The sequence below is a fragment of the Haliotis rufescens genome, unplaced genomic scaffold, assembly GCF_023055435.1.
Source record: "Haliotis rufescens isolate VD_foot unplaced genomic scaffold, xgHalRufe1.0.p SCAF_2, whole genome shotgun sequence".
Taxonomy (NCBI): Eukaryota; Metazoa; Mollusca; class Gastropoda; order Lepetellida; family Haliotidae; genus Haliotis; species Haliotis rufescens.
The window spans coordinates 19767001-19793273 of NW_025963890.1; the positions used below are offsets into that span (position 1 = coordinate 19767001).

The following is a 26273-nucleotide window of genomic DNA, read 5'->3' on the forward strand; positions in this document are numbered from 1 at the left end:
ATTCACTGGATGTGACCCGTGAAGATCTGGGGTAGAATAGGTCTTCAGCAACCCATGCTTGCCGTTAAAGGTGACTATGCTTGTCGTAAAAGGCGACTAACGGGATCGTTTAGTCCGGCTCGTTGACTTGGTTGATGCATATCATCGTATCCCAATTGCGTAGATTGAAGCTCATGATATCAATCACTGGATTGTCTGGTCCAGACTCTATTATTTACTGACAGATGTCATACAGCGGGAATATTGCCGAGTGTGGCGTAAAACAACAAACAAACATTCACTGGATGTAATTTCTGAAAATTCCCTACTTTTGTGAAACTCCCTTCAAGTTCCTCCAGAAATTCCAATCTCTTAATAATTTGAATGCATATGCTTCCCAGGAGTGCATCAATAAACAGGATGGGTATCCTAGTCTAAATTGTAACTACTGGCCACTTACAGTAAGACCATACAAGATCTACATCACACACACAGCAAGTTTGTTATTTATCAACACACTCAGCAATATGATGGTGGCCTGGACCAGGCTTTTCAGTGATTGCTATTATTAGCAACGAGCATAGGTTTCTGGGTACCAATTCTACCCCGGAACCCCTTTGGTATTAACCTGCATTTCTTCTTACAGACCATTTAGAAGCTGCACATCCATGACGATATGGTTGAACAGTAGTCTGAAAGATGACACTTCATATATTGTTTTTATTTAATTGTCAGAGGCTAAGGAATGAGTAAACTTTGACTGATTCTGTCTAGAGGATTACAAATAGCATTAGTTGAACTTGCTGAAGTAACATTTTTCATGAACAAGAAGGTCACAGTGCTAGACTGGACTATTGCTCCTGGTTCGTCACTGGCTTGCCTGGTCCAGACCCCATTATTTACCACAAGATGTTATATACCGGGTAGAGTCAGGAGGATTTTTCAGTCACTGCTTCACAAGATAAATTTTGTTCCGTGTAAGGAAGTGCCAAACAAATGATTTGAGTATTTCATTGATTAGCTTAAAATTTAAATCAAAAACGTCCCACCCTCTCCCCAACCAAGAATATATCTAAATGGTCCCAAAGTGGTTTACTGTGTATCTTTTTTAGATTTTAACCCATAGGACATGATCATGGTAAAAAATACTGTATTGAAAAAAATTGTAATGTTGCCAAGATTCTGGTGTCAGCTCAGGTTGAAAACAAGTGTGCTTGACTTGCACCAAATGAACAGCCCAAGTCAGACAGGTTTGTCAGAAGTCTAGTCTGCTCCCATCCACTTAGGTAATGAAGATTGTCATGCTGCCCGTCATGCTGCCCATTATATCTCCACATACAGACACTCCTGCCCACGCGGATCATATCAGATTTAAACTTTATTGATTACACAATTAGCAGCTGGTGGGAATGTTCTTGGTGGGTTATATTACTGAAGATATCATCCAAATATTGACTTATTTGTCTGATAGTTTTGTACATATGGTATGTAGTGTCAGACTGTATTTCTTTTTTTCTACATGTCTAGCTTATTTTTCAGAAAGTAAAATAAATTATTAAGGCCACAATAAATTATTATTAGATTTTCATCCCCATCATGTGATACGATATGTGAAGTGGGAGTCATTTTATTGAAACAAAGTTGTCAAGGCATCTGTTTACATTAATTGTCTATGGATATGATACACTTTTGAATCATTAAGGTTTCCATGTTTTTTTAATCATTTACAATACTTATGTTATATTTTGTGTTTCAGGCATGACATGACAATGCTGACATTCCTTGAGTGATGGCTGTCGTGCATCAGGAGGAAAGTTAATAATGTCCCTTGAGTTTCATGGAGTCAAACAGCCAAGATCAGCTCTACACTGTCCAGCTACTGTACAGGAACATGGCTTCAGTCAAAAGATGAAAGAGATTGATTACATGCAAGACGTCATCTGTAGTTTCACAGTAGTGTTGTGAACAGGAATGGAGCAATTGAACTGATATTATCTGGATCCAGAAAATTGTTATTCAAACATGGACCAGTTTCAGAAGCACCTAACTCTCTACATTGTAGTTTCTCATGGAATCTGTGGCTTGCAAACTTTCACCAGATTGTGTGTGGGAATAAATTCATCATGAAACTACCAAGTCCAGATCTGACACTAACTGACCTATCAAAATCAAGCTTACTAAACCATACCCTCAGACCTGTGTTTCTAAACCAATCAACAATGGAATTAGTAGAACAGGGGCTGACGTCTGTTCCTTTGAACCAATCAGATCCGGTACTCAAGGGCAAGGGATCCATAGATGCACTCCTCTACATCATAATTGTGCTGAGTTTTTATGCTTTCAGCATTGTGGTGCTAATGATCAAGTATATTCGGCGTGAAAAAGAGGAAGCCAATTTACGAGAATATTACCATGAGTATGTTTCTCGGGACAAGTTTCACTCACCCAGGTTTCAGAACAGGCTGAAGATGAATGAAATGCTCAGGAATAACAATCTGTCCTTGAATTTGAGTCCTAAGAGGCCAAAAGGGACCGACTTGGAAGGATTGGAGCATCCAGAAGCAGAGAGACTTCTCAACAGACGTGAAACCCCAGTTTAAGCATTTAATAATAATAATAATAATACATGTTTTGTATAATTATGTTTTGTATCAGCAGAATGTTGGTAAAATGAAATGGTTCCATGGTAGTTCCTTCATTACTATAATTTCCTCAAATTCACAAGGAACTTTATCTCATCTTACATTAAAATACTACTAGCAATTAAATTCTGGAAAAATATATGTCGTATATAAACATTTCAGGCTGTCAGCATAAACCACGAAATTTACGATCTTTCAACTGTTATTTTTTCACCTAAATAATATTCTAATAAGAGCCCACTACTTCTAATTTTGAGAGCGCCCTGGACGCTTATTATGTCAAATATGGTAATTAGTTTACTTAGGCCTTAGGGATGTTTCATCTGAACTTTTTAACTCTTTTGGAAACCGTTTGTATCCAGAATGTTTTTGTGTGCAGTTTTCATGTTAAAATGAAACTACAGTGCTCAAGTGTTAACATGTACAGATGTGGTGTATGTGTGTATGTCTATAGATACTGTGTCATTGTCTCAATATACATATTTAATTATGTCTGGCATCTTCTTGTATAAGCCAAAAGGAAGAGTGTTTCAATAATTCATCATGGTTGACATTTAGAAGTTGGTAGATGTATGGATTTCAACTTATGTATTTTTGAATACATGACACTTTCAATATGGAAACTTTTATTGCAAAAACATATCAGAGCTACTTCTTGTCCCTTCATCAGGAGAATACTGGGTTATATAGGGTTAAAATATATCAGTAAATATAAGATATGTTTGCACAAGGTACTGCACAGTGGAGTACATAATGGGTAGGTGATAAAAGAAGTCATCCATTAAATAGTGTCATGTATTCATGTTCTTCCAACTTCTAAATGCTTATCAAAGACTTGACATATTCTTTATCATCTTCCCAAGGCAAGCGTGTCCACTAGCTCATATGAAAGCCTAGTTTCTACCCACATCAAGGCCACATTTCTTGGGTCGACCCTGGCGCCACCTCTCTTAGATCATGAGTTGTGCCCCTTTTAATGAAAGATTTCCAGTCAGATCGCTGTTCTTATCTCGTATAGCTTCACAAAGATGGTGACGAACTAGTCAATCAGATAACGAAAACATTGATGATTTCATTCCTGACACAAAAACATTGGCAATCGTTGGGGGTTTAAAAGATGAAAAAGACATTCCTGTCAACAAAGACAGGCAGCAGTAGATCACTTTCATAGACGTACCAGTCTTGGATGTTGTGAGACATTCTCTGATTGGACTATCGATATGTGTGATTGTCCAATCATATTGAGCAAAGGAAAGTGGGCTTGATGTGGCAAGGGTGGAAACAAGACTTTGATAATAAGGCTAGTGGATGCTTTTGCCTCGGGAAGATGATTCTTTATACTCTTGGGGATACTTTTTGCCCCTTCATCAGGTGAATGATGCATACCAAGCAGAGATGTGGGAAATGAAGCCAAGAAACATTATACATTCAACTAGAAATTTTGAAATCCATACATGTTGTGTATCAATACATTCATAACTTATGAATGGGCAGGGAGTGAGTGGATCAATGGCTTTTGACAGTGTTCCATTCACATTGGTCATACATGTATATCAAAAGATTCTGTTGTGAATGTGAATGAAACCCAAAAACATTTCAAGACATCGTTCAGTCTTCAGGGATCCTGGGTTCGATAATGAACTGGGTGGTCAGGGGGCATCAGTTTTGTTTGTTTGTTGTTTAATGTTGCACTCAGCAATATTCCAGCTATATGACAGCACTCTGTAAATAATCAAACCTCGACCAGACAGTCCAGTGATTGACATGAGCATTGATCTACTCAAATGGGATACCAAGATCAACCAAGTTGGTGAACCTGACCACCCAATCCCGTTAGTCGCCTTTTACGACAAGCATGGCTTTCTGAAGACCAATTCTAACCCAGAATGTTCACGGGACTTTGGGCATCAGTGACATGGTTGATTGTGTGTCATCATACCCCGACAGCGTGTATCGGTGCTCACAATATCAATAGAGTCATCTGGTTCAGATGCTGCTGGTTGTACCAAGGGAATTCCACATCAGCCTCTACGACTTTGTTGATAGAGGTCATCTTACCCCGAGGACATTTCTCATAATATATCACTGGATTATCTGAAACAGCCTTATCTGTCATACACGGGAATATGGCATTTAACAACAAACTAACACAAACATTTCTCAAAATTTAAACCATTTTATTTCATAACATCAGAGTTTTCAACATTTTGTTTCTATTTCGTGATCATGTTTGGTCGTTAACTTTTAAAGCATTGACTTCATTTTGTAGAAAATTCCTAGCTACTTATATTTCATTTAACAGAAAATAAAATAAATATTAGACAGATACAAGAACTAGACTACAGGGGAAGCTCTTACACAATGAAGAGAATATTCAGCAAAACTCTTGATAATGACCAAGAGACAGAACCTGTTTAACAAACCGGGTATACTGTAATTAAAGCTTGGCTTCAAAGACAGCAGTAAACCATACAGACACTAAACACTACATACCAGAAAACTATACAATCAATCCCATATTGTGGCCCAACTTCAGCCTCAGATGATCCTAGTCAAACCGTACTGTGCCATCATTCACAATAATTCAACCCCTACTCAACAAGAAGATGATGATATAACTCTGATGTTGTGAGTATAAATTCCTGTTGCACTTGCCACTAAGGTATACATATGTTAAAGGTAATCATCAAGTGATGCCAAAAGGCTAGAAGACTTAAAATAACATGTGACCTAAATATGCCACAATGGAATGCCCTTTTCGCACAGGAAACTGTTTCACATTGAATACTACTCAAAAGAAGTTAAAAAAAACCACCTGATTCTTTTACACTACTCTTGTTAATCTGTCACGGCATGACAGATAACTATAATAATAAGAAAGAATCTTCTTTTGAGTTGTATACATGAACACCTTGTGTTCTTAAACAGCACATATTTATAAGCCTCGTTTGCGATTAAGCAGCACTTGATGGCTACCTTTAAGTGCCCTGCGTTGAACATGGTTCACTGCTAAACCAAGCATAACAAATCTAAAGAAAAGGAATTGAGCAGAACTTGTGCAGTCTAATTCTTAATTCATGGAAATACATGCTATAAAGGACCTTATGAATGATTACACCGAGGTTTGAGGTTAACCAAGTTAACCACCGTAAGCAGGTTTAGGCTTGGAACACACTGAGGCACATTTCTTATTTGTAAATTTTACAACTTGTATTGGTATATTTCTCACAGTGCTTGAAATCAACAACTGTAACAAGGTAAATGGGAAATACAAATTAACAATGTATATGAAAGATGTGATTTTGTTCATCAATCAAATCTTAACGATTAGGAATAAACCCTTTGGCTTTTAGATCATTTGTTTCATGTAAAGAATCACACTAAAAAGATACATGAGATTCATAAAAAATAGCTTCACGAGAGTCAATTTCACACAATGAGTGTCAATTGAAGGTGGAGTGTGTCAATTGCAAGCACTGTTTGTTCTCCATGAGATCGGAACAGACGACATTAACAAGACAGACACCTAGTCTCTCCCATTGCCTGGAAACGTATTAAAACCATGGGTGTGGCTGAAGCACATGATCATCATCATCACATATATTACAATTCCAATAAAACACATTAAAATCGACAATGGGTGATAATAGTGGCATCGATGAGAGTAAAAGCTGGAAATTCAAAATGAAGCTAAGATTGTGATGATGAAAAATAAAATCTAGGTGACATGTTCCATGATAAATGTCTATACAAGGATCTACCGAAGGCTCCAACATTCACTAGTGGTGAGTCAGTGTGGTTCGGCCCTACTCAGTTATGCAATGATTTCCAACACACTCATGGAGCTGCTGTCTTCACAGAATTGTCCGGCCCTCCTGCGTGTGTACGTTTCATTATGATTGGCTGCCATTTCACCAACGTCCTTCCTCACTGCTCTCATGATATAAGCTGAAAACAAAATCAGTTCATTTGTGGTTGAAAATAGTTATAAAAATTGTCCAGAGTTGCAAGAATCAACAAAAGGTATAAGAAAATGTTATTTATTTTTAATTTACTATATTTCTTTAAAGAAAATAAACAACTAGCTTTATTCATATCCTCAGTACTATTACAGTTATTAATTTTCTTTTAAATTATTTTAAACAGAGATTTCAATCACAAATTGAGGCAATTAGGAACATCTAGGATAATTTTGGTTTAAAATGTATTAATTAAGTAACTTCCAACATGACTTTATGGTTACAATGAAAATTAATCATCTTTCCCTTGCATTTTATTACCCGAACTCCTCAAAATCTGTAAAACTTCCTCCTATCACTAGCTAAAGTAAGTGATCGTAAATTGACAATTAACTGGTTGTACATGTGACAATGCTGTGATCTAAATTAAAAATGAAAATTAAGGGGTCCTTGTGATTGCCATAATGTTAACAATTTAAGATTCAGGGGTCCATAGATACAAATACTTTTGCAGCAAACTTGAAGGACCCCAGGTCCCCCCTTAAATTTCTATCACTGCACTGTCACTGAGTTCGAAAGGTCAATCAATAGTCAAAATTACTGACGATAAATTATGAATTTGGTAAAAATAAATTATTTCACTTTTTCTTATTGGCGTATAACACAGGTCATGTCGACATGAAGTATCAGAGCAAGTCACAAACTGAAGTAATGGAATACCTGTTTGACTGTGTTTTTGATGAATTCTTTTTTGTCTGACAAATCAAATTCTGGATACTTTGCATAAACCTGAAAAACACCAAGGAGTTAAGGTCTTGATGAAATCTTGCAACAAAGCTCCACAGGAGCAAGGCTTTATTCATTCAGGGATGGAAATTAACCAAAAACACCTACTAGCTTGAATAGTGACAACATATAGCAATATCCTTCCAAAATTCTACTGGACCCTAAAATACTTTTAACAAAACTGGTCAGGACTTGCCCAGTTAGTGCTAATTTCCATCCCTGCCATATTTTGTTTGTGTGTTGTTTAATGCCGCACTCCGCAATATTCCAGCAATATGGCAACGGTCTGTAAACATGAGTCATCAGAAGATGACAAATCCACACAGCTCCCACAAATTCGAAAGAACAAATCATCTGACTGTTACTTTAAGTCCAACTTGATGAGAGAATTTCTATCTAATCTGTCTCTCCGTATACAAGAGCAGTTATTGAGCTCAAAACAAGACCACGGAATTGGGATTCAGAACTTGGTATCCTATGTCAGGTACACACCACTATGAATTAGAGTAAAAAATCAACAGAAAAAATATACATTAAAAGAATTCATAAATAGCAAAAGGCAGCTGACATCTCAGGCCACGATGAAGGAGTAAGCATGTACTCCGAAACGCTGTGTCCCTCATAACAAAGAAGTAAACATCCATAAATTCTCTTCCCCCTGGTCTTTGTGTGTGTAAAGTTTCATGAAAGAACACCTATTAGTTTAAGAGATGTGATCCGAACAAACACCACTATGAACAGAGTCCAAGTCAGGAAATCCGATGACTAAGGGTCGTATACCTCAGCACAGTGGATTGCAGCCGGCCTAACACCCATGCGTTGTCAAGTCTGATATTACAATATGAAGCTCAGTGAACATTTACTTTCCCCCAGATTGAAACAAGATGGCGATTATTTTGAGTTAAGGTGAGGTGAAATGGGGTTTAACGTCGCGTCCAAGATTATTGCACTTATATAGTGATGTGCATGCACATATGTGTGTGTGTGACTGCTTGTACTAGTCCGGACTGATGTCGATTTATAGTGCTAGCTCACTGAGATACCATGCCGCAGTTTAACATGAATACTCCACTCAGACACAGTATACTGACTTCAAGCCGACCAGTCCTTGTTTTAGCCCCTTAATGCCCAGCGCCAGACAGGGTAACAACAAGTACCATCTTTTAACGTCTTTTGGTATGACGCGGCTGGGGACGCTCTACCACTAGACCACGGAGGCGGTCAATTTTGAGTTTAAAAAACCCAGTAAACCAGTCTAGAATCAAGTCTCTTTAACTGCACAACATGACAGAATATTTTCATTCATTTTCACATAAAGATAGGACACTTCCATCTGGTATCCTAAACTATTTCGCTCACCTGTTTTACAACTGTTTTCATCGTCACCTCCTCCAAATTGGCACCATCTAAAATTTTCTTAACAACATCACGCAATTCATCATTCTGCGAAAAGAAAGAAAAGTATTGGAATCAAAATGGGATAAATTAGGAGATAACATACTGTGTTTTCATATAGTAGAGAAGTGTGGAGTTTCAAATTCTAAACTTGGTGTCGTTAAATCTACAGGTAAACCAGCAGTGTATTGAATACAGTATGTTTACCTCCATTCTACCATGGTGAGGTGAAATGGGATTTAATGATAAAATTTTACATTGATTGCAATGTTACAATACAATGTTAAAATGCCCTTGAAATGAGAACATTAGAATTCTGTTGAACAAGATAGCAATATTTACGAATTTGCTAGCCAAGGACAATAATTTCAGAATCCTAAATAATTCTGTGCACTAAATGTTTACTATAGAGGAAAACTTACATTTGGTGGTCCTGTTTTCTTTGATGCTAATGTTTCGTCTTCTGAATCCTCCTCGTCCGATTCTGATTCAACTGTAAAGAAACCATACTATAATGACACTGCAGATATACACAACAACAGAACTGATCTAATTGAAACAGTGTCTCACATGTTTACCTATTACCAGCTGTGTCAACTGATAGGGCCAATACAGAGGGAGAGCTAAGAATAGGACAATATACAAGGCCACAGTGAAATGTTGTTAGAGGGAATACAACGATAGAAACTAACATATAGCAAAACACTTTGCAAATATAATTTGCAAATTTCTACTAGTCCTTATGGTACCTTAACTATTGGGTAGCTTGGCAATGACTGTAGGACTAGTGCCAATTTCTATTGCTGGAATACACTGCCATTTCCCCAGGAAGTTGAGGGGTAGAGATTCAATGAGGAGGTGAAACCTACAATACACAAAACTAGATAGTGATGGAGAAGATGCAATAAATAGCTACTACTTCTGTGTACTTGAAATGATGGCAGCCATGGGTTCAAGAGCTCATAAAATTAAGTAATACACACAGTCAATCATAGATTTATTTTGTATGATGATTGACCTTTTTAATTATGTTGACCATAAACGTTCCCAAAAGTCGCCCAAAGCTTATTCAACTGTTTGCTTTGTCTGGTGAGTTGAATATCCTTTCAGAAAATCTCAGTTTATGCAGGTTCAAACCCATATGGACAGTCAAAGTAAAACCAAAACAACAAACCGAGAAAAAATAAATTCTAAAAATCCCTTAATAACAAAAGGCACCAGTTGACAATCTGGTCTTTGTGTGTGCATAGTTTCAAGAAAGAGTACACAGTAGTTTCAGAGATACGTCTGGACAAACACACCACTATGAGTGAGTGAGTGAGTGAGTTGGGTTTAACACCGCTTTTAACACTATTTGTTATATTGCGACGTGTCAGCTAAATGTGGGAGGAAAGCCCGAAGTGATGCAGGTCTCGGACATTTACCACTTCGGTGAAACCCACTTGCACAGATACAGTGCTGACAAACCTAGAAACATAATTGTGGCGAACCGGGATTCAAACCCACAATCACAGGTTTCTGGCGTGCCCAAGGTACGCAACTCTGCACAGCGATTCCTGGCGCCTTAGACGACTGGGCCCCCTGAGTCCCCAATACCACTAAGAGAGTCACCATAGAGTCAAAGTCAAACTTGTTGCCATGGAAAATTTTGAAAAGTCTTCAAATAGAAAAAAGGCACCACTTCAGCCCTTGGTTCATACATGTACCAGGTTTGGAAGAAAAGTCTTTCACGGTTTTCAAGTTGTGCTCTGGAAACAAAATCCATCCCCCCATTTTGAGACTAAGTCCAAACTGTTTCCATGGAAATCAAGAAAAAGGAAAAATGCCCCAAATCTGTAAATGGCAAAAGGCACCACTTCAGGATGTGTTTGATATATCTGACAATTTATTTTTGAAAAATATGGAACAGTTTTCAAGTTGTGCTCTGGAAACGAAATGATAACTGATGGAGGTGGGTTTAACGTCGCGTCCAAGATTATTGCACTTATATAGCGATGTGCATGCACGTGTGTGTGTGTGTGTGTGGCTGCTTGTACTAGTCCGGATTGATGCCGATTTATAGTGCTAGCTCACTGAGATACCATGCCGCAGTTTAACATGAATACCCCACTCAGACACAGTATACTGACTCCGAGCCGACCTGTCCTTGTTTTAGCCCCTTAATGTCGAATGCCAGACAGGGTAACAACAAGTACCATCTTTTAATGTCTTTTGGTATGACACGGCCGGGGATCGAACCCCGGACCTTCTGCTCTCCGGGCGGATGCTCTACCACTAGACCACGGAGGCGGCGATAACTGATGAACGATAAGGGAATAGCAAGTAGGCTGTCAACTGAAGCAAGGGGAATTTGTGTTAAAATGACATTGATATGTTCAATAGATTAGAGAAAAAAAGATACTTTTAGTGCAATGCTAATTGGTTGGATGGACAAAGGCCTATAACATAAGCCCACAGATCCATGTTTCTACTTTCATTGGCCAAAATCAAGATGCTTTTTGCCTTGGGAAGCACACTGATCACGGTTATGGTTTTCAGTGTACACATTCTCACCTTTCTTCTTCTTTGATTCTTTCTTCTCTGCTTTCTTGGCTGCCTTCTCTTTCTTCTCCTTCTTGTCATTTTCCTTCTTCTCTCTTTTCTCTTCTTTAGGCTTTTTGGGTGTTTCCAACTTTGCCTTTTTCTTTTTAGGAACCTGAAAACAATCACAAGTAGACTGAATTAGCAGACATGTATGATGAGTGAGTGGGCTGTAAGCAGGGTTGGAAACCTAAGAATTAAATTATCATGGCTTAAGATTCACTTGTATGCACTTCTTGGCAGTCATATTGGGGCAATAAAGGACCAGAATTGATCTAATAAAATCCTCTTAACATATATCACATGGACCGCTTGATATCAAGCTCAATTTTGATCACTGAAAATATTAAGTGACATGAGAAATTACAATGCCATTACACATACTTGGTCAAACACCAGCATCTCAACAATGTGTGAATTTGATATGAGTTGTCTCCCTTAGACCAGAGTTTTTAGAGCTGAGTTGCAATAGGCTTTAACGGTGCTGCCAAGATTATTGCACTTATATTGCGACATGCATATCTGTATGTATGTGTCTGCATGAACTAGTCCGGTTTCATAGTGCTAGCCAAACTGAGATGCCATCAGACCTGTTAGTACTGTAAGAATCTGTCAGTAGTCATTTTTACCAACATGCAAAACAGGCAGTATGAGGAGAGGGATGAAGACAATCTCCTTGCCTCGGCTGCAGCTTGCATTTCTCCAAGATAGTTTCCAAGCGGTCAGATGAGGCACAGGTAGATTGCTGTGAAACATGTCTGACTTGTATTGACGTAGGCGATCTCATCTTATAGGAAGAAGGATTGTGTTTTCTCATGAGTAGTGGCTACAGTCTGGGAAACCATGCTCTGCTTTGCCACAAAGGAGCTATTACCCAGATCACTTTGTCTAGTAGAGTCCATGGAGAGAACGCTTAGGCAAACCGGCCATTCCAAGCCATCAATAGGGCTTCTACTTGGTACTGGGCTTACGTAGACTGGAAGATGGTTGTTTAGACAAGTTGCAAAGAGATGCAGATGTGAGGTATCCTACAGTGACGTTATAAAGTTGAAGGCTTCTGGATGTAATGACCATTCTGTTGTCACTATCCACATGGTGAGCAAGGCTGACAGATGGAATATGTCTCACTTCAATCCAGCAACTGATGGAGTCTGCCACGGCAAACAATCATGCAGTCTCCATCATGAGTGAGCTCGACTTGCTTCCTCATTGCTTCTGAATGTAAGCTACTACTGTGGTGTTGTCCGTTGCTAAGAGGAGATAGTTGGGTTTTCCAATTCCTGGGAGCATAGAATATTGCCCTAATTCTAGGCAGCATATGTGAAGGTTCTTTTCAAAAGTGTTCCAAAGACTTTGAACCAGGTACCCATTCCTGCTGGTGGTCAGAGGCATATTACGAAATATGTGTTACATGTGTTCAATGATGAGCTTGAGTTGAGACATAAACATCACCTCGACTGACCAGGGACTGCTCCTGAGCGGACCTGGAAAAATGACCTGTTGTCTCTGGGTCCATAGCAGCTGCGATCATTACCTGGTTATCGTGTGAACTTCTCTTGGCTTGTTCCCATTGGTGTTGTTTCAACCATTCCACCTCAGTGGATAAGGTCATCAGATGAGAATCAACATTGATTCCATCGTTGTCTTCTGTGTGTAAAAACATCTGTTCTTGAAGATCCATAGGTTTGGCCTGAATTGTCACGGATGCAGTAGGAGTCTTAGGCGTTCCCTATCCAGATAGTGTTTCAGCTGGAGTAGCAATAGAGGGTGAAAAATGACGTCTGCTGTCTTCCTCCTACCCTTCTTGATGGAGTCATAAAGCTTGTTGAAGGTAGGGATGTGCATGACTCACAGTGAGTCTCTACTGTGTAGGTGTCTCAGAATTCCCAGCAAGTCGGATGGGAATCCCCCGTAATGATGAACTTCCCATGATTTACAGGCTGGAGGAGAGACCGAGGACACCATCTTGGACTCACACACACACCAGCAACCACTAATATTTTCTTGAGTATCAGTTAATAATTATCTTTTCTAAAGTGTTGAATCAGTAAACAATAGATAAACAACTAATTATCTTAATTTTAATTATCTAGTGTGACTACATAACCCTATGTTCTCGAAATAAAACTCAGTTGAAAAGCTGAATCTAGCACACAGGAAAGAGTGACATGTTGATCGGCGGTCCTATTGTCTTGACAACTAGTAATGTGTGGTTGACAGTGAATAGGACCTCCGTTGAAAATTCTGAAGATTAGTTTTGTTCAAATGCAGCCCAAATACAGGATTTCATACAAAATGAATTTTTTTTGCATTGATCTAATTAAGACATCATGTCTTTTCTTTTGAATAGCAGGGACTTTATTTAAACCCCTAACATTTTCAAAACCATTTACAGGTAAAGCAGTCAAAAGGTTCAAGAAATTACAAATTCTGACAAACAAATAAATTCCACATTTCAACCCTAAGTACCTCTTCCTCGCTCTCTTCCTCCTCTTCTACATCCCCATCTTCATCTGCATCATCGTCATCATCCTTATCATTTTCCTCAGGCTCCTCGTCATCTTCATCCTCATCCTCCTCATTCTCAGACTCCACGTCTTCTTTTGATGTTTTCTTCTTTTTCTTCTTGCCCTCTTTCTTTTCTGCTCGCTTCCGTTTCACTCCCTTGTCTCGCCTCTCCTTCGATGCCCGACCCCCTAAAACACCAATCAACATTTAGAAAACAAAGCATATAACATCTGCTTAAACCGTTGTGTGCAAACACTAAATGGGAGCCCACTGAGATACCATGCTAAGTTTAACATGATTACTACACCCAGACAGTCATCTTTCCAAGGCAAGCGAGTTAACTAACTATGAAAGTCCAGTTTCTACCCTTGCCGAACTTGCCGAACTAGGATGAAAGTTACATCCACAGAACTATGGAGTTACATCAACTTAGCGTCAATTTTTTCAAATCTTTTCATGTTTTTAATCAAGATGTTCACATGATTTGATGGACCTTGAGAAGTAAGAACTGTTTTACAACAATATAGATCTTGATTATATTGTCTTGACTGGGTGTTTGAAGTAAATGCAAGTGATATCAAATGTGGAATCTGAGGAGTCAGCAGGAGGGACATAGACAGGACATAACTTGTAATAGTCACTGGTGGTGCTACGATTGAGCCAAGAAATTCAAGCCTAGTTCGGCAAGGGTGGAAACTGGGGTTTCACACAATGGGACACAGTTAGTATACTTAGCCCCTTAATGCAGAGTGCCATGCAAGGTAACTACAAGTACCATCTTTTAACGTCTTTTGGTATGATGCGGGCGGGGATCGAACTCCCAGATCTTCTGCCCTCTGGGCAAACACTATCACTAGCCCACGGCGGTCTATTGGGATACGATGACATGCATCAAACCAAGTGAGCGAGCCTGACCACCCAATCCTGTTGGTCACCTCTTATGACAAGCATGGGTTGCTGAAGACCTATTCTAACACGGATCTTACTGGGTAGACAGTATGGTATTACCTGAATACCAGAATACTGCAATATGTTTTTCAAACGATATGTTCAAATTATGTTTCACTTCAAAATTAATTGACAAAACAGTGGAAACATAGAAGTGATATTTCTCTCATGTTGTATCCCCTGTATCCGTAATGACAGCTACTGACCGTGCTAAGTAGTATTTACTTTAGTTATAGTATGTAGAAAAAAGGATCCCCACATACAAGCAGCGTCAATCACTGTCAAACACTTTGGCTCCAAATATTTCACAATACATTCGTCTCGATTGCAATACAATATTCTTTGCCAATACTCAACCCTAGTATATGCATCAGGTATCAGCAACAATCCATGACATACAATTACACATAATGATAGACAGCTCTCCAACAAGCATGTGATACTGGAGATATGTATTCTGTCTGACATCTCTATAGGGGTGTGCAATACAAAAATTAAGCACTGTACGTTTTTTGGGCTCCGGTACTTTCCTGCCAGAGTCCGATGGGTGCATGAGGAAGTCCATAACCCTCTGGACCACGTCATCCTTGACTCCTGACCTCTCCAGGTCAAGCACCTCACAGATTGTCTTCAACACTGGGAGCGTTAACCTGAAACCAAACCATCACACTTGGAAAATAATCAAGGACATCTTACCCATGGAGGATAAGCCAGAGACGATTGTTAATTCGATTCTTCAAATAATATTCTTACATCTTCAGTCAAACCAATCTCTACAAGATCCTCAAATCACTTAAACATCGATACTGTACAGGAAACAAGATCAGGGTTTACCATTTCCTTAATTTGAGAATGAGTGCATATAATTTACATTGTGAGTCCTTGGGCTGTTATTACTTGCCCGTGAAAAGATCACCTGTTTAATAGACACACTGCTGTATTACACATTGTGTAATAGCAAAGCGTGTGCTTATTTACTGCAGGAACAAGTTCCACTAACAAACATTGAAAGCTCTCATCATCTCTTGGCTTATTCAACGGCATTGCATGAGGGGATGATAGATCACTGAGAGGAGTTTATGCACACTCAATAACCCGAGCAACCCCATTGCGAGGCTGACGTCACATGGTATTGTGGATCTTGCAACAAAATTCCACAAATTACGTTATAGAGTATTTTGAGGTGATTGTAAACTTTGTGGTGCAGGGCCCAGTTCCACAAGGCGATCGTAGTGTAGCGCAACGACAGTTGTAAGTCGTATTTTCTTGAGTATAGTGCGCACCCATGTATAATGCGCACCCCCCTCTAGCGGGTCCAAAATTTTGGAAAAAAAAGAAATTTGAATATTATGCGCAGAAAAAGTTTACACCGTACCCTTTCAGCGAAGACCGCCAAACGAACGGGTGATGAGAAACTTTGTCAGTACAAATTCGAAATTTGAGCTAAAAAATCACCAGACATGTTTATTTACCGTTTAAATAGTATTTATTGTTCTGCTAGGCATTGTTTTATATCTAGGGATTAATATTACCTTGTGTATTTTCTCGTAAACTAAGCCGGAAACAGCAGTCAGCTGTACACACGTTTTCTTGGAATCGACCGGTGATTCGGTCAAGACACACCCAATGATATAACTTTATAGGATTTTTAATGCAAGGATCGGCAACAATTGTATCTGAAACTATTTTTTTTATCAGGAATAATATATTCCATTATTTTATTAATTATGTGTATGTGAGTTAGGATAACCTTAGCGCTACCATAACTTTATGGAACGGACACCGGAATTCTAAAGGTGGACCGTTGTATGGTATTAAATTAATGAGTGTCAACGTTTTATGTGTTTGAAGTCTTATTCTGTTAAACTCAATTGGACTACGTTGTGGATCATATAGGTGAGTGAGTGAGTGAGTGAGTGAGTGAGTGAGTGAGTGAGTGAGTGAGTGAGTGAGTGAGTGAGTGAGTGAGTGAGTGAGTGAGTGAGTGAGTGAGTGAGTTGGGTTTAACGCCGCTTTTAACAGTATTCCAGTTAGAAAGACCTGCTTTCGCTCGTCAAATACCATAACTATTCACTCGTTTCATAAAATTGATATTACAAGGGAGCTCGTTAAGTATTCTATATATCTTTTGTTCTTCATTTGTTATTTAACACCTCACTCAGCAATATGACGTTGGTCTGTAAATAATTGACTGTGGACCAGACAATTTAGTGACTGACATCATGAGCATCAATCCACACAATTGGGATACAGTGACATGCATCAACGAAGTCAGTGTGTCTGACTACCCAATCCCCTTACTCGCCTCTAGTGACAAGCATAGTCGACTATTACGGCAAGCATGGGTTGCTGAAGACGTCAAGCCGGATCTTCACAGGTTTGGGGGCTGTTATCAAAATTGTAGATGGCACGTCACATTTATTCTTTCAATGCGACAATCACAAACAGATGCTGTAACTTTTGCTTGAAAAGAATGAACAAGTTGAAATCTACAAGTCTACTAAGCCTTCATTGATAGTACAGTTTCTCAAATGCCACTTAAGTGTGTTGTTCAGACACAACTAATGTCAATTCACTTGTTTCATTTCATATTATAAGCAACATCATTTCAGAAGTACACTCAAAGTTCAATGGATGATGCTCTTCAGTCCAATACTGAATTCCCCGTCACATGTCATCAGCCAGGGACCCCCCTTACTCATGCCTTGGCCCAACAAAACCTATCACTAAGACTCCCCTGCACTGGAAACTAGACAGACCCAGGTAACGTCCAGTTGTCATATAAAGTAGCAATGAAACCACTGCCATTTACTGGATTCAACAAACATCATAGAAGCACATCAGTCATGAGTGGTCCAGGGATTTACCTAGGATTCAATTTAAGTGCTTTTGGCACTGGCAGGCACATTGATATTGTTCAAAATTTGATTTTTTAATGTTCTAATTTTTATAAATTCTGAGGTATTGGGATTTAAAAAATTTTAATTGGGAACTTTTACTGTCATTTATTGAAGACCTGGGACCGAAAATCAACCTCTGAGTAGGTCCATATAGTCCCTGTGGTCATTTTGAGTTTAACTTGGAATAAATTGCAAGTAATTCAGTGGCATTTCATTGGTTAACCAAGCAATTATTTTGCGTCATGTGTCTGGCCCACATACAGACTAATGTTTCCTGACTGTCTGATAATAGAATGAGCAGGGCTTGTCTCGCTATATTTCGCTGAATAAAGTGATTGACAGCATGACATGTATTCACACATTGTAATCTCTCGATCTTCATTTTAGTCAGCTATTTGAAGCTCTGGATTCAGGAAACCTCTTCTTATTCAGTAGGAGTTGGGTGGAAAAATTAAGAACTAATAACGTTAGAAGTGAAAGAGGATAGCTGTGTCCGGAGTCTACCAATCTCATTATACTCAGATCTTTTACTCTGATATGATTCCTCTGTGCAACGATTTGATGATACCTCCAGTGGAGACTGCTTCAGCTGAAAGTTTCTGATCAGCTAATCAGCATCGAGGCTTCTAAATTCTTGGTACAAGCGAGCAAAGCATTCAAGCCAGCATATCTGATTTCAGTAACACTAACACGAACTAAAATGATAAATTCAGAAAGTAGAAATATACTTTATACACCTTGTCCTGTCATTGTCCTGAGCACCATGCCACTAACAGTAACTATGAAAATATGTGTAATGTGTGGGTTTTCATGTGTACAAATGAAAATTTCCAAATTAAGGTTTGTAAAGAAAAGAAACCGAAATGGTTTCAGAAAGCTGACATCTGATTGGCTCAAGAATCCATGTATCCTACTTAGACTGGGCAATCAATGTTGGTTCAGGGTTTACCTGATTTCACCTTCTTATGAGATGTCCTCAGATCATAACACAGAGAAAGGTATGGTATTGACGTAACATATCTGATCTTATTGAGAATGAGACACAACATACGATGTATTTGATCAATTACTATGTAAACAGCTAACATGCAACTCAAAACATGTTACAGTTGTTGTTGTTTAACACCGCACTCAGCAATATTCCAACTGTATGACGGCAGTCTGTAAATAATAGAGTCTGGTTCAGACAATCCAGTGATTGATATCATGAGCATCGATCCACGCAATTGGGATATGATGACATCAAAACATGACATCAATCAAGGCAGCGAGCCTGACCACCCGATCCCGAGCCTCTTACGACAAGCAGAGTCGCTTTTTACGGCAAGCATGGGTTGCTGAAGACCTATTCTAACCCGGATCTTCACGGGGTTTAAAAACATGTTAAAGAACACCCATAATTGGAAGTTGCAATACCCACCAGCATTGACAGATTAACTTTAGTCATATGACAAAATCAGGCGGTCTTTAACTTCTTTTGAGTAGTATAATTAGATCTACTTTATATTTGTATGATTATTGCAGTTGTATCAAATCTGTAAATCAAAAAGTCTCAAGCGTATAGACAATGATGCATCTATATCCCCCGCCCATTTTAACATGTTATGGTCCCAAACCAGGTAACTGACCCAATAATTCTCTTAGCCCATGTCAAAATAGCTGCAATGGAAATTATGAAATAAACATTTCTAAAACACCTTAATATCAAATGGCACAAGTTTAGTATACGCTTTATATATAGACATGCAATGTTTGACAAGGAAATATTTAATAGTCTATTTGTTATACTCCATAAGTGAACCCACCCTATATTAAAACTTAAATCCAACTTGTTGCCATGGAAATGTAAAAAAGGCACCAATTCAGTATGTGTCTGGTAAACATGCAAAGTTTTGTTAGAAAGTATTGAATGGGTATTGAGTTAATGCTCCGGAAATGAACACTACCCTTATAGAACCTAAGTCCAACTTGTTGCCATGGAAACGTAAAAACTAAAAATTTCTTAAATTCCTAAATAGCAAAAGGCACCAGTTCAGCTTGAGTCTGATAGGCATGCAAAGTTTCGTAGAGAAATATTTAACAGTTTCTGAATTATGCTCCGGAAACGATTTTGGGATGCACGGAACCCATTTCAATATCCCCTGCCAACTTTATTAACAAGAGGATAACAAGAGTCATCAGAAGATGACAAATCTCCCACTTCGGCTCCCACTATGGCAAAAGGCGCCACTTCGGTCTCTGGTTAATACATCTGCCAAGTTTGGATGAAAAATCTTCCACGTTTTCATGATATGCTCGGAAACGAAATACAGACAAGACAGACTAGATGATGACTAACCCCCACCCTCCGAGGGGATAAAAAGGTCACAGTGGCACCTAAACACTGCCCTGTGGCCCTCTTGAAAACAACACACATTCCAATCTCTGCACCAGTAAAAATATCTCTTACTTGCCAATGATAGCAACTCTCTTGTCATACTCCTTGTCTTCTTTTGAAAAGGAAAACCCACAAAACTGTCGAAGATTCTTTTTGACTTCTTGTGACTGAAACAAAACTGTACATCTTTAACAAAACTTTATTCGATACCTTTTTAAAATTAAGTTTATTTTATTTTATTTAATGCCACAGAATGCAATATTTCAGCTATCATAAAAATAAAGGCCTACAAAAATTTAATCTGGGCAGAACAAAGCAGTGTTCGATAGCTTGGACAACATTCAATGCCATCAGGCTACAATGCTACATCGAATCCCCATTTTATTTAACTTTGACAACAAGAATGAAGCTCTATTCTGACTCTGAATCTCCACAGATATTTTCAATATAGTATCATAATCACTTGTTTAGGTCAAGATAACCTGTTGACAGGGCTTGTTTGATGTTTAACGCTGAACTATGCAATATTCCAGCTGTATGATTGCAATCTGTAAGTAGTGGAGTCTGGAGCAGACAATTCAATTACTAATATATATATATCACTATGAGCATGAATCCGTGCTGCTGGGGCATGTTGACACACTATCAACCATGTCCTGATCATGACCACTTGATCCTTTGTCACGTCTTATAACAAACATAGGTTGCTGGGGACCAATTCTAATCCAGATTCCCCAAGGGGCCTATTGACAGGATTGTATTATCATAGTTACAACACATGCTAGAATATAGCTGACAAATAAGAGGGGTGAAATGTCCGTCCTCACTGTTATTGTATACAACACCTGAGAGACCTGTTTGCTAACATTCGCAGAGCAGCAAGAATGTTGCTGTAGAAATACTCACGGTTCCTTTCTTTCCAAAAACTATTCGATGTAACGTCTTCAAGTCATCTGCTTTCAAGTGTGCAATTTTGAATTCAACTGAAAAGAATACAGTAAATCTTACAGGAATTTCAGTGGAGACAAATAACATTGGACATCCTTCTGTATCGCTATCAAATTTGAAAATCATCTACAGAACAAGTTGGTTGACAATCAGTCAACACCATCAATGTCCTTGAAAATGAACCGATCAGAAACCTTGTCTTATTTAAAACATGATTATCAAACTATCGTGTATAAATTCCAAAATGTCCAAACCGACTTTGTATAAATGACATCTTTACATCACATTTGAAGTAAGCAAGCATAAGTACATCAGAGATCAAAATGATTTAAATTAATGAATGAGTATGTTATTACTTGATCATGTTGAAGTAGGCTACACGTAAAAGTGTAATCCTATATTGAAGTTATTGAGTCTGCAGCACTTACTTCTAGGGCATTCTCCAAGCTTGGCACCACTTCCTTCAGGCACATCAACCTTCTTCCTGTGCTGAGGGGCAAAGGTCATGGTCATCGCCAACCTTTCCACTTTCTTCTTCTCTCTCTTCCCAGATTCAATCACTACAGGCCTCTCCAACAATCCCACTAGAAGCCAATCAAAAAAAATCATTTCAAGTACTTCTATCATGTTAAAAGTTGAGTTGAAATGGAGTTTAACATCAAGTCTAAAGTTTTTGCACTTATATAGCGACGTGTGTCACACAGTGTAGTGTGGTGTGGTGCGGTGCGTGTGGCTAGTTTCTTGTACTAGTCCAGACTTATGCCGATTTTAAAGTGCTAGCCCACTGAGATACCATGCTGCAGTTTTACATGAATACCCCACTCAGACACAGCATGATGACTCCGAGCCGACCAGTACTTGTTTCAGCCCCTTAATGCCGAAAGCCAGGCAGGGTAACAACAAGTTCAATCTTTAAACATCTCATGGTATGACACGGCCAGGGATCAAATCCCCAACTTTCCCCTTTCTGGGCAGATGCTATTTCTAACAAGTTGAAACATCTCAAACAAAATTTTCAAGGTGTCATTGAGCCACTCGGCTTCCATATCCAATGCTGAGTTTCTATGGCCTGAAACACAGGGATAGAAATTTGCACAAGCCCATGTCAGTTTGTCCAATGTTAAAGGTATCCTGAATGCTTGTAGACCTTCAGGAGTGCCAAGATAAGATGTTATTACCATTCAAGCTCCAGTAAACTTTTCAGAATAACTTCTAAAGATGGAATGTATAGACTGTTGTTTTAGCTAAAAACATTGTAAAAGTCTGATAATTTCTTAGTTCAGTAAGAAGAATTCACCAGCATTTTCATTGTCTGGGTTGTAAAAATATACCTGACTTGAATGACCTCTGGTAAGTCTGTCAGCATGGTCAAACAAGTTAAATATTTCATTTCTGTTGTCCAATGAGTTTCCACTGAAGACAAAGGGTGGCTTAGGGATTTTAATTTCTTTCTTCTCTAAATGCGACATTTGGGTACAGATGCTGGTACCTTTATCATGTTTATCACTTGCTTGAAAAGTACGAAGAAGTTGAAATCGTATCAACTGCGTCTTCATTGAAATACAGCTTCTAATATGCCACTTAAACATGTTCAAGACAGTATTAATCTTAGTTCATGTATTCTTTGCATTGTAGTGGAGTGATAGCATGGAGTTTGGAAAGTCAAACTTCTGATTCATGTGATTAGTTTATTTGTTAGTCTTCCCTTAACAATACAAACATCCCTGGGGTGCAACTTGTTGAAAAGAATTTTGAGTTGTACCTCCGGTCCAGATCCAGACTTAACAGAAATAGTCTCAACATACAAGCTTAGCACCAAGACAATCAAACCCAGTGTTTCTGGTGGCATTTTATCTGCCGGTCATGTGGGCTGCTAGCAAACCAAAATATCGGTATTTGCCAGTCCCAGATCGCTAATAATTCATTCATGGAAACCTCGCGAAAGTAACAAAACAATTAGGTGTTCAACAACAGGTGACGTCACTCGAGTGCAACGGAAGTTTATAGACGAGGCAATAGAGATCATTCTGCTGATGAAGACATCCACTACTGGTATGAACACAAATTTAAGTTCTGATTCACTATTATCAGCAATGTCCTCTTAACTGTTTGAAAATAAGGTACAGGAGGATATTAAAATTGATATAGAAACATTGTAATGTGTTGATTCAGAGTTTTCGGGGGTTTTTTTATTTCAGAAGGAGTTAATATGCAACAGCAAGGGTATGAGAGTTGGGCTCATTGGCCTGCATATTTAATACCATCAGCTTGTCCCGACGACTTTGATTGAGGTGTTTTGGGAGAAGCAGCATGAACACAACTCTGTAGGCAAACCCACGTTCAGTTGGTACACTGCTGACTGGAACAATGACTGAGTATGGTTTTACGACGCTTTTAGCAATATTCCAGGAATATCATGGCAGGGTACACCAGAAATGGGCTTCACAAAATGTACCCATGTCGGAAATCAAACCTGAGTCTTTGGCGTGACCAGCAAACACTTTAACCACTAGGCTACCCGACCGTCCCGACTGGAGTGAGTGAGTGAGTGAGTGAGTGAGTGAGTTGGATTTAACGCCGCTTTTAACATTTTATTCCAGTTATCGTCCCGACTGGAACAGTGAGGGTTACGGGTGCTAAATAAGTGGTGTCTGGATTTGCTCAAAACTAATAGTACCAAGGCCAGCGATAGTACTTTTGAATCTTCCAAAATCACTCCTAGCGCGGTCACCATTGGTTATCTCTGTGATGTCATTATCATGTCAACCAATCACAGACATCTTCTGATGCCATTTTAACATAATGTCAAGTATGCTTTCGGATAATCTAGCTTCTTTACAACAGCGTATATGAAGTTATTGATGTTTGTAGATCACATAAAAACCCAAAACATCACTGTCGCAGTGATGGACAATTATTTTATTATTGGCTCAAATTATGCATTGTTTTTAGCACCAGGATTGCTAATAGAAAGTTATAGAAAATTGAGTGATTTAATGTTTACAGTAATTAACAGGATATGACAGGCTTTTTTTAATGGACATTTCTGCTGGACACGGGGGCCGTCAACCCTCAAATTTACAAGCCCCCGTCAATATCCGGAATACTCCGGAGAACAGAAACACTGAAAACTCATACTTTTACACTGACTTGCGACAATCGTAGTGCTCAGATCACTATGTTGAATAGGGGCCTGGTCTATAAAAACCAGAAACATTCAAATCTGGACAAGCAGATTTTAACAAATGGTTTGCCTATGAAATCTTTTCAATGTCCATATCCCTGTGGATGCTGCAAGTTCTTAATCCCCCATTCTCACTTGTAGTTTGTAACAAAAGTGAAAAAAAGTATTATAGCTTACATGGCAGTTCTTCCTCTTCTTCATCATCTTCTTCTTCTTTTTCCACCTTTTTTCTCTTCTTTGGAGACTTCTTGGGGGATGCTTCCACTGGCTCAGGCTTTGATTCAGGTTTTTCTTCCATTTCTTCCTCTTCCTCTTCTTTTGTGTCAGTTTCTTCTAATTCTTTTGAATCTTCAAGTTCGTCCATTTCTTCTTCGTCTTTCAACTTATCAGCCTCTTCTTCTACATCTTCCTTCTGTGAGAGAGGAAACAATATGTCTCACACATAACATTCCCAAGCAAAATTCTAGTCTAGGGACAAAACCATGACAAAAATGTTTCTATATCAACTGTTGATAAACTTGAACATAGAACATAACTGGTTTCAAAGACCAACGGTCTCAGCTGGTGTGCAACTTTGTTTAAAATCTGAACATAATTACCCAAATCATTTATTATTAATGATTAAGCTTGCAAGTCCTTGCAGTTCTCAGAAAGCAGTAATTTCCATGCGTCAGATTAACATAATCAACATAATCTAAGTATTATACAAATGAAACATACTTTCATGCATCAATATACCTTTAACCCTGTCAAGCCTAACCTTAACAAACATCATAGAGCGCCATATAAGCTATGCATAACATACACAAAATAAATCACCATATCCCAGTTAATTTGTAGTCACTTAGGTGTAAATATGCATAGAAAATTTTAAAAACCAATGGTATAACACGAATGTAACCTTTTCAGATTGCATGCACATGTCTTTAGTGATCGATTTGCATCACATATATGGTACTTACTAGCCCTTTTATATCTTGGAATACAAACTACAGTTCCCATAAAACTCATAATTTTTATTAAAAATTGGCATTTTCCTGAACTAGAGGAGCTTGTCCCCTAACCTTCAATCTTTTTTATTGTGTGCCAAAATAGTGATCAACATTCCCTTCATGCAGTGTTTGTGCATTAATTGTTTACTTTTTCACACAATATTTTATACACAATCATCACATTACAATCAGATACCTACAAATAGTAAAAGCTCACAGCAAAATATTAATCTTCTCTCATAAACAACCTGTAGGAGACTGGCATGACAAAAGATGAGTGTTAAAAAGCATCAGCAACTTGCAAAATGGAGTTTACACCAGCTCCAAATTTTGTTCAAAGAAGTAAACAACAGACTATGTCATAGTTTTATGTACAAATTTTCGAAAAGCTTGAGCTTTGTAGAAACACTTGGCGGGTTAATTGTTTCTAGATTCTAATGATATATAGTGTTCGTGCATCATTCCTATGAACAATACAGATCAATTCATGTCGCTTGGTTTAAAATCCTATCGACGCCAAAACAAAACAGAAAAGGCAACTTAATTCAGATCAACGCGTAATAATAACATCAAGTAATGGTTCCTCGTTTCCTGACATACGAAACTGATCGTCTTGCTACATAAGATAACATGCGTAGTTCTCCAAAATAATGTGTTGAAAATAAAAACAACGTGTTGACGGCGTGTGGCAATGTGTCGATTTTAACTAACGATATCTCAGAAACCACCATGGCATATTATACCAAATTCGGTTTCTGTATTCACATATTTGTATAAAATAAAATGCACTTGAAGACAAGCCCATTTAATACCTCCTTTTGAGGGGCAACATCGGTTTTTTCGGTGTCAGACATTACGATTTTCGACTGAAATGGCGGCAAAATGGCGTACAAATTGAAATCAACCAATGGGCACCAAGTTTACAATTTACCCACCCTAAAGGTCAAGGTCACAGCATAATAATTTTTGTTTTATTTTACAATTATTGTTTTAAATATATATTAAATCATATTTTCCACATATCATTGTCGTAAGTCAAGGATATAAAGCGATTAGTTGCTATTTTTATGATGAT

The 26273-nt window shown here is 38.4% G+C and overlaps 2 protein-coding genes across 2 annotated transcripts in view; one reads left to right on the forward strand and one right to left on the reverse strand.

Moving 5' to 3' along the window:
• Positions 1 to 3111, forward strand: part of LOC124138815 (general transcription factor 3C polypeptide 3-like) — an 82937-nt gene extending 79826 nt beyond the window's left edge. Inside the window, exon 26 of the mRNA XM_046505695.2 lies at positions 1736 to 3111. The gene's annotated coding sequence lies outside the window, so the exon portion shown is untranslated. The remainder of the gene's footprint in view (positions 1 to 1735) is intronic.
• A 1670-nt stretch (positions 3112 to 4781) lies between these two features.
• Positions 4782 to 26125, reverse strand: LOC124138816 (protein DEK-like). Its single transcript, XM_046505697.2, has 12 exons — positions 26011 to 26125; positions 24384 to 24618; positions 21451 to 21606; positions 20981 to 21057; positions 20147 to 20241; positions 15305 to 15447; positions 13811 to 14037; positions 11315 to 11456; positions 9184 to 9254; positions 8726 to 8809; positions 7301 to 7369; positions 4782 to 6569 (listed from the first exon to the last, which is right to left on the reverse strand). Exons 1-12 carry the CDS (start codon positions 26050 to 26052, stop codon positions 6558 to 6560), a joined length of 1353 nt encoding a protein of 450 aa, XP_046361653.1. The 5' UTR covers positions 26053 to 26125; the 3' UTR covers positions 4782 to 6557.
• Positions 26126 to 26273: the final 148 nt, after the last annotated feature.